This window comes from Neolamprologus multifasciatus, chromosome 10 (genome assembly GCF_963576455.1).
Source record: "Neolamprologus multifasciatus chromosome 10, fNeoMul1.2, whole genome shotgun sequence".
Classification (NCBI taxonomy): Eukaryota; Metazoa; Chordata; class Actinopteri; order Cichliformes; family Cichlidae; genus Neolamprologus; species Neolamprologus multifasciatus.
In genome coordinates this window covers 33,440,748-33,450,747 of record NC_140448.1, presented here as the reverse complement: position 1 = coordinate 33,450,747, position 10,000 = coordinate 33,440,748, and the positions used below count along the sequence as shown (strand labels likewise).

The window sequence follows — 10,000 nt, the reverse complement described above, 5'->3', positions numbered from 1 at the left end:
CTGCACAGAACTGCGGTCAGAGATTATGTCACCTGATGTGTCGGGTACCTTTAGGTCTCTGTGGACCACGCCCATCTGATGACAATGTAGCACCGCCTCCAAAATCTGCTGGATACAGTGACTGTTCAGAAAGAGGTCAGAGGTCAGAGGTCAGCAGGGGATTCAGCACAGGAGCAGAAGAAGTCTGAGGAGTGCGTCTCTTACCTGGCATCAGCTTCACTGTAATATTCTCTCGCTACGATGTCTTCAAACAGCTCTCCACCTGTCACACTGACACACACAGACACACAACGTCATGAGACACACAACACACAACGTCAGGAAATTACACAACCATGAGACAAACAACACACAACGTCAGGAAATTAAACAAACCCTGAGACACACAAACACACAACGTTAGGAAACTACACAACCCTGAGACACACAACACACACCGTCAGGAAACTACACAACCCTGAGACACACAACACACAACGTCAGGAAACTACACAACCCCGAGACAAACAACACACAACGTCAGGAAATTACACAACCCTGAGACACACAACACACAACGTCAGGAAACTACACAACCCCGAGACAAACAACACACAACGTCAGGAAATTACACAACCATGAGACAAACAACACACAACGTCAGGAAACTACACAACCCCGAGACAAACAACACACAACGTCAGGAAATTACACAACCATGAGACACACAAACACACAACGTCAGGAAACTACACAACCCTGAGACACACAACACACAACGTCAGGAAACTACACAACCCCGAGACAAACAACACACAACGTCAGGAACTTACACAACCATGAGACACACAAACACACAACGTCAGGAAACTACACAACCATGAGACACACAAACACAATGTCAGGAAACTACACAACCATGAGACACACAAACACAACGTCAGGAAACTACACAACCCTGAGACACACAACACACACCGTCAGGAAACTGCACAACCATGAGACACACAACACACACCGTCAGGAAACTACACAACCCTGAGACACACAACACACAACGTCAGGAAATTACACAACCCTGAGACACACAACACACAACGTCAGGAAACTACACAACCATGAGACACACAAACACACAACGTCAGGAAATTGCACAACCATGAGACACACAAACACACAACGTCAGGAAATTACACAACCCTGAGACACACAACACACAACGTCAGGAAATTGCACAACCATGAGACACACAAACACAACGTCAGGAAACTACACAACCCTGACACACACAACACACACCGTCAGGAAACTGCACAACCATGAGACACACAAACACAACGTCAGGAAACTACACAACCCTGAGACACACAACACACACCGTCAGGAAACTACACAACCCTGAGACACACAACACACACCGTCAGGAAACTGCACAACCCTGAGACACACAACACACAACTTCAGGAAATTGCACAACCATGAGACACACAAACACAATGTCAGGAAACTACACAACCATGAGACACACAAACACACAACGTCAGGAAATTACACAACCATGAGAGAACAACACACAACGTCAGGAAATTACACAACCATGAGACACACAAACACACAATGTCAGGAAACTACACAACCCTGAGACACACAAACACAACGTCAGGAAACTGCACAACCCTGAGACACACAACACACAACTTCAGGAAATTGCACAACCATGAGACACACAAACACAATGTCAGGAAACTACACAACCATGAGAGAACAACACACAACGTCAGGAAATTACACAACCATGAGAGAACAACACACAACGTCAGGAAATTACACAACCATGAGACACACAAACACACAATGTCAGGAAACTACACAACCCTGAGACACACAAACACAACGTCAGGAAACTGCACAACCCTGAGACACACAACACACAACTTCAGGAAATTGCACAACCATGAGACGCACAACACACAACGTCAGGAAATTACACAACCATGAGACACACAAACACACAACGTCAGGAAACTACACAACCATGAGACACACAAACACAATGTCAGGAAACTACACAACCATGAGACACACAGACACAACGTCAGGAAACTACACAACCCTGAGACACACAACACACACCGTCAGGAAACTGCACAACCCTGAGACACACAACACACACCGTCAGGAAACTACACAACCCTGAGACACACAACACACAACGTCAGGAACTTACACAACCATGAGACACACAACACACAACGTCAGGAAATTACACAACCCTGAGACACACAACACACAACGTCAGGAAATTACACAACCCTGAGACACACAAACACACAACGTCAGGAAATTACACAACCCTGAGACACACAACACACAACGTCAGGAAATTACACAACCCTGAGACACACAACACACAACGTCAGGAAATTGCACAACCATGAGACACACAAACACACAACGTCAGGAAACTACACAACCCTGAGACACACAACACACAACGTCAGGAAATTACACAACCCTGAGACACACAACACACAACGTCAGGAAACTGCACAACCCTGAGACACACAAACACACAACGTCAGGAAATTGCACAACCATGAGACACACAAACACACAACGTCAGGAAATTACACAACCATGAGAGACAAACACACAACATCAGGAAACTACACAACCCTGAGACACACAAACACACAACGTCAGGAAATTACACAACCATGAGAGACAAACACACAACGTCAAGAAACTACACAACCATGAGACACACAAACACAATGTCAGGAAATTACACAACCCTGAGACACACAACACACAACGTCAGGAAATTGCACAACCATGAGACACACAAACACACAAGTCAGGAAATTACACAACCATGAGACACACAACACACAACGTCAGGAAATTACACAACCATGAGAGACAAACACACAACGTCAGGAAACTACACAACCCTGAGACACACAAACACACAACGTCAGGAAATTACACAACCATGAGAGACAAACACACAACGTCAAGAAACTACACAACCATGAGACACACAAACACACAATGTCAGGAAACTACACAACCCTGAGACACACAACACACAACGTCACGAAATTGCACAACCATGAGACACACAAACACAACGTCAGGAAACTACACAACCCTGAGACACACAACACACACCGTCAGGAAACTACACAACCCTGAGACACACAACACACAACGTCAGGAACCTACACAACCATGAGACACACAACAAACAACGTCAGGAAATTGCACAACCATGAGACACACAAACACACAACGTCAGGAAACTACACAACCCTGAGACACACAACACACACCGTCAGGAAACTACACAACCCTGAGACACACAACACACAACGTCAGGAACCTACACAACCATGAGACACACAAACACACAACGTCAGGAAACTACACAACCCTGAGACACACAACACACAACGTCAGGAAATTGCACAACCATGAGACACACAAACACAACGTCAGGAAACTACACAGCCCTGAGACACACAACACACAACGTCAGGAAACTACACAACCCTGAGACACACAACACACAACGTCAGGAAAATACACAACCATGAGACACACAAACACAACGTCAGGAAACTACACAACCCTGACACACACAACACACACCGTCAGGAAACTGCACAACCCTGAGACACACAACACACAACGTCAGGAAAATACACAACCATGAGACACACAACACACACCGTCAGGAAACTACACAACCCTGAGACACACAAACACACACAGTATGGTTTTGACCTCTGGATGTGGGGACATTGGGTGGAGGGGCTCTGAATGTTGTGGCTGTAGGTGGAGGGCACTGGGTGGAGGGCACTGGGTGGATAAGCTGCTTACCTGTCGACAGATGTGCTTCACCTCTGTTTGAATATTTGGATTCTGTTTGCTTGTCTTACTGATTTCTGTGGTTTTCATTGGTGGTGTAAGAAAGGGGTGTGGGTGGGGTCAAAATCACGTTATAAAGGACAGTTGTAGCCACAGTGACACCACCCACTGGTGGCGTCACGGAGCCTTCGTGGTGTTTTCAGTGTGGATGTGAGGAGCTCAGGTGTGTCACAAACAGCATGAGGAGACACTCACAGGTCAAAGATGAGGTAATGATGCCCCTCCTCCGAGATGCTGTCGTGCAGACGAACTGGAAGACAGAAAAGAAAGCAGACATTTTATTTTCACGTTACACCACGTCAACCCCACAGAGCGCACACGCAGCTGCTCGCCACACAGCTGCTCGCCACACAGCTGCTGGCCGAGGTCAGAGGTCATAGTCATTGGTTCTCCCTCCCTTAAGCCTTCCTGCTTCCTGCTCTGCTGTGACTCTGACCATCATCTCCAAAATCAACTTCCTGTTTTATCCAATCAGACCACAAACTTGTCACCTCACCGAACTCACCGATCAGCTGACCAGGACGCTTATTTTCTCATACACTGCATCCAATCAGGGCAGAGGAGGCGCCCCCTGCTGTATGTTAGAAAGGCTGCAGCTACATACAGGAAACTGCTGAAGATTAAGGCTGAACACCGACTGTGGCTGTTAGTAATGTGTCAGTGAGCGTGCCGTCCAAGCTGGGCGGGTCTAAGGGTGAATCAGCCATGCTGGTTTCTTCTGACACGTTTAAACCAATCCGTCCTCACAGGCGACTCTCAGAGCAGCTCTGCATGACTCACAGATCAGAATAAGCCTTCTTTATCTGACACTCAGACTCAGTTCATCCTCAGTCTAAAACAATGAGTTTAAGCTCCTCCCCTCTTACTTTTGATTGGCTGAGCAGGTGGGCGGAGCTTCTATAAAGCTGTGATACTGAATATTCCTGAACAGCCTGAGCTGTGGGCTCACAGGGCTCACTGCACATACACCAAGACCATTCATATAAACCTGGTAAATGGTAAATGGCCTGTATCTGTAAAGCGCTTTACTCGTCCCTAAGGACCCCAAAGCGCTTTACACATCCACACATTCACACACTGGTGATGGCAGCTACATTGTAGCCACAGCCACCCTGGGACTCACTGACAGAGGCGAGGCTGCCGGACACTGGCGCCACCGGGCCCTCTGACCACCACCAGTAGGCAACGGGTGAAGTGTCTTGCCCAAGGACACAACGATCGAGACTGTCGGAGCCGGGTCTCGAAGCAGCAACCTTCCGATTACACGACAAACTCCCAACTCTTGAGCCACGATCGCCAGCTTCATGTTTAATATGAAAATCCAGCACAGGGGCAGGGGTCATGTGACAGGAAGTGAGGAGAAGCAGAAGAGTTTAAACGAATAACTGATGACTTACATCCGGACAGTTGTTCTGGTTTTAGTGATTTATGCAGTGATGTGCGAGAAGACGTTTCATCCTGGATTCACAGAGCGAACGTTCAGATTTCTGTTCTGGAAAATCAAACATGGAGTTTCTTAAACGCCGTGTCACAGTTCATCAGGTCCTTCCTGTGACGGGTGTCCTCGCAGTTTGAGAAACTTGTTGGATGACGTCTCTGAGCCCGGCTGAAGGTTTCTGCTCTCTGCTTATATCGTTTAATAGGAAGTATTATAGCTGAGGAGAGAGAAGCTGCTGCCCACACACACACACACACACACACACACACACACTAAATCCCGCTGCTGTACTGTGTAGGAGTGCTTTGAGAGAAAACCTGATTATTTCTTTCTGAGTGCTTTCACACAGGTACTGTGTGTGTGTGTGTGTGTGTGTGTGTGTGTGTGTGTGTGTGTGTAGGAGGATAGATGGTTTTGATTCCTTCACCTATGGACTCTGTTGCCTAGCAACACCACACACACACACTCAGGGTTACGTAACACTCCTCAGTATCTGTAAAGCATCGCCTGCCCACACAAGGCAACGATTGGCCGCTCTGTTCAGCTGCAGGCTGCCTATTGGCCGGCGGGGTCCACGCGAGGTCATATTTAAACATCTGACTGACGGCGGTGAGTTTGTTTGGACTCCATCGAGCACACAGTTTGTTTTTTGGACGTTTCGGTGTGAGGGTCTGCGCTCAGACTGGACCCGCCCACAGCAGCGGCGCCTCCTGCTGGGTTTTTATTCTGAATTATTCACAGGAAGTGGCGGCCGCACACAGATCAGTTTGCGTTTAAGTGGTTTGAGCTCTGAGGCGTTGCCCACACACTCATTAAGCTGTCCACGGGCTGATCTGAGGACGCGTGAAGCCCCCTGTGCGTGGCTGACAGCAGGCAGCCGTCAGCTCCTCATGTTGCAGAAGGCTCGCTGCTCGCTGCTCGCTGCTCGCTGTAACGTCATTACCAGGAGAGGCGGCTCACACATGATCTGATGAACACTCATTAAGTCGAGCTGCAGGCTCAGAGGCAGCGCCGGCATCCTGCTGCACAGCCACAGGGCTTTCACATCGCTGCCTCGGTGCACAGAGCAGACTCTCAGCACTAACAAAACACAGATATTACACTAAGGACACGCCCACTAATGACATCACAGATCAAACATAATGATCGTTCATAAACTATGGATGTAGCTTCCTGATAGGTGAAGTCAGAGATTTCCTAATATAATGTAGCACTGCGACTCTCTGATGTCCTGTCCTACAGGGGGCGCTGTTGCTCAGCAGGGGGCCGTTCAGAGACTGAAACATTAGGCCCGTGGTTACGTTTACCACAGACATCCATCTCTGCTGTGTCAGTCCTGTGCAGCGCTCTGCTGGACTGAAGGACATATCTGCACCATCTCAGTCGGTGTCATTTAAAACAATAAAGAGGCGGGTACAGAGCCACATCGTTCAAGAAGAAAACGGGGTAAACAGAGTCGCAGCCTCTACAAAGACGTCTTATGATGTCTGAGCCCAGCAGAAATGAGCCAGTATCAGTGTGGAGGATCAAGATCATGGATTTCACGTATACTTTGTATTTTCAGTAATGCTTCCAGGAAAAACTGTACCAACACAGAGCAGAGCAGCTATCTGAACGCTGCTCCAACAGAGGTCGATCATGTTAATAATTTCACCTCCTCACTACGTACGACTCTGGATACTGTAGCTCCTGTGAAAACTAAGGTCTCTAATCAGAAGTACCTGACCCCGTGGTATAATTCTCAAACACGTACCCTAAAGCAGATGACTCGTAATCTGGAGAGGAAATGGCGTGTCACAAATTTAGAGGATCATCATTTAGCCTGGAGAAATAGTTTGTTGCTTTATAAGAAAGCCCTCCACAAAGCCAGAACAGCTTACTACTCATCACTGATTGAAGAAAATAAGAACAACCCCAGGTTTCTCTTCAGCACTGTAGCCAGGCTGACAAAAAGTCAGAGCTCTGTTGAGCCAACCATCCCTTTAACGTTAACTAGTGATGACTTCATGAACTTCTTCACAAATAAAATTTTTATCATTAGAGAAAAAATTACCAATAATCATCCCACAGATGTAATATTATCTACAGCTACTCTTAGTACCATTGATGTTAAGTTAGACTCTTTTTCTCCAATCGATCTTTCTGAGTTAACTTCAATAATTACTTCCTCCAAACCATCAACGTGTCTTTTAGACCCCATTCCTACAAAACTGCTCAAAGAAGTCCTGCCATTGATTAATTCTTCGATCTTATATATGATCAACCTATCTCTAATAATCGGCTATGTACCACAGGCCTTCAAGGTGGCTGCAGTTAAACCTTTACTCAAAAAGCATCTCTAGACCCAGCAGTCTTAGCTAACTATAGGCCAATCTCCAACCTTCCTTTCATATCAAAAATCCTTGAAAGAGTAGTTGTCAAACAGCTAACAGATCATCTGCAGAGGAATGGTTTATTTGAAGAGTTTCAGTCAGGTTTCAGAGTTCATCACAGCACAGAAACAGCTTTAGTGAAGGTTACAAATGATCTTCTTATGGCCTCTGACAGTGGACTCATCTCTGTGCTTGTCCTGCTAGACCTTAGTGCAGCATTCGATACTGTCGACCATAATATCCTATTAGAGCGATTAGAACATGCTGTAGGTATTACAGGTACTGTGCTGCAGTGGTTTGTATCATATCTATCTAATAGACTCCAATTTGTGCATGTAAATGGAGAGTCCTCTTCACACACTGAGGTTAATTATGGAGTTCCACAGGGTTCAGTGCTAGGACCAATTCTGTTTACATTATACATGCTTCCCCTAGGCAGCATCATTAGAAGACATAGCATACATTTTCACTGCTATGCAGATGACACCCAGCTCTATCTGTCCATGAAGCCAGATAACACACACCAATTAGTTAAACTGCAGGAATGTCTTAAAGACATAAAGACCTGGATGGCCACTAACTTTCTGCTTCTTAACTCAGATAAAACTGAGGTCATTGTACTCGGCGCTGAAAAGCTTAGAAATATGGTATCTAACCAGATTCTTCCTCTGGATGGCATTACCTTGGCCTCCAGTAACACTGTGAGGAACCTTGGAATCATTTTTGACCAGGATATGTCCTTCAACGCACATATTAAACAAATATGTAAGACTGCGTTCTTCCATTTGTGCAACATCTCTAAAATTAGAAATATCCTGTCTCAGAGTGACGCTGAAAAACTAGTTCATGCATTTATTACTTCCAGGCTGGACGACTGTAATTCATTATTATCAGGATGAAATCTGCACGTTTCCTGCTTGAGTTATTTTTATTTTACTTTTAGGCTGAATGTCCCCTCTGGGGTCCATGAACACTCAGACTTCTGCAGGTAATATTTCTGAGCTCATCATCGAATTTCATCACTTTATTTATAAAACACATTTAAATCCAGCAAAGCAGACTGAAGTGCTGCGTCATTAAAGCACCAAAATACATGAAAACTATTAAAAAACACGTAACGAGAAAGTTAGGAAGCAAATAAAACAAGTTAAAGTAAGACGGCCATGAACTGGTCATGAGCAGGAAACAGCAGAGCTTTAGTCAATATTTGAAGAGATGTAGAAACTCGTCCTGGACGAGGCGGCTGGTCCTGAGGTCAGGGTGAAGAAGCCGTCAGCTGTAATTTGGGGAGGCGGAGCTTTTCCACAATGCCATTACATTCAAAGGCTCACGAAAGTCTCACAATCTATTCATACAAGATCTCTAAGAGCCTCGAGGAAGACTCAGTCATTCAGAGGTAAGAGCGGCCTAAGCCCATCTCTGAACCGAGGAGGGGGCCTGAGGTACATCTGTCACAACTCTGTGAATGGGACTCGTGGTTATTGATCAACAGCCATGACAATGTGCATATTAATGAGCTGACCTCCCAGCACATTGTGCCTTCAGTGGGCTGGTTTCAGTCATTGTCCAAATGTCCTGTTTATAAGATTGAGACCTGCAGTCAGCTGAGACTGAAGACGCCACCTGATGATGACGAAACGTTTCTCCCACTGAAACATCCTGATGAACAGAATCAACTTTTGGGGATTTGCTCACCCGGAGCCTGAGCGTGCATCAAGACTCCTTCTTGCAGTTGTAAAAACTCACTTTTCATCGATTGTTTCTCACATCTGCACTCTCACTTTAGCCCAAAGCAAGTCAATCATCGAGCGGTCTGACGGGCTCTCACATCAACCCTTCGATGCGATTCAAACCTGATTGTACAGAAGACAGTCGCTACGTTACTGACGAAGGCGGCTCTCAGTATCACAGTACTCGTACTGCGACTCCTCTGTGATTTCACCGCCTTCATCACCCTCACCGTTAGCAGTCGAGGTACCTACAGCAGTGTTAGTACATGCAGTACATGCAGTACACGCAGTATTACTCACCGATGTTGGGGTGTTTCAGTAGTCGACAGATTCGAGCTTCACGGTCCAACTTCTGATGATCTGACAAGACAAACACAGAGATTACTGATCAGAGGCATTGATCGGGGATCTGCCTCCTGACTAATCCTGGTTATTGATCAGGAGAGTCAGGAATCAGGATCTTTTCACACCGTGAAGTGATCGCAGGTGTTTCACAGACAACAGGAAATCAGTCCAATCAGAGCTCATGAAGCATCAATGTGACGGTG

At 46.2% G+C, this 10,000-nt stretch overlaps 1 protein-coding gene across 2 annotated transcripts in view; it reads right to left on the bottom strand.

Moving 5' to 3' along the window:
* camk2a (calcium/calmodulin-dependent protein kinase II alpha) overlaps positions 1 to 10,000 on the bottom strand; it is a 40,678-nt gene that overhangs the window by 17,388 nt on the left and 13,290 nt on the right. For both annotated transcript variants that reach the window (XM_085175043.1, XM_085175042.1), the window contains exons 3-6: positions 9,753 to 9,812; positions 4,108 to 4,162; positions 205 to 270; positions 49 to 121 (exon numbers count right to left, since the gene is read on the bottom strand). In XM_085175043.1, the coding sequence (XP_085031169.1) occupies positions 49 to 121; positions 205 to 270; positions 4,108 to 4,162; positions 9,753 to 9,812 (254 nt within the window). The remainder of the gene's footprint in view (positions 1 to 48; positions 122 to 204; positions 271 to 4,107; positions 4,163 to 9,752; positions 9,813 to 10,000) is intronic.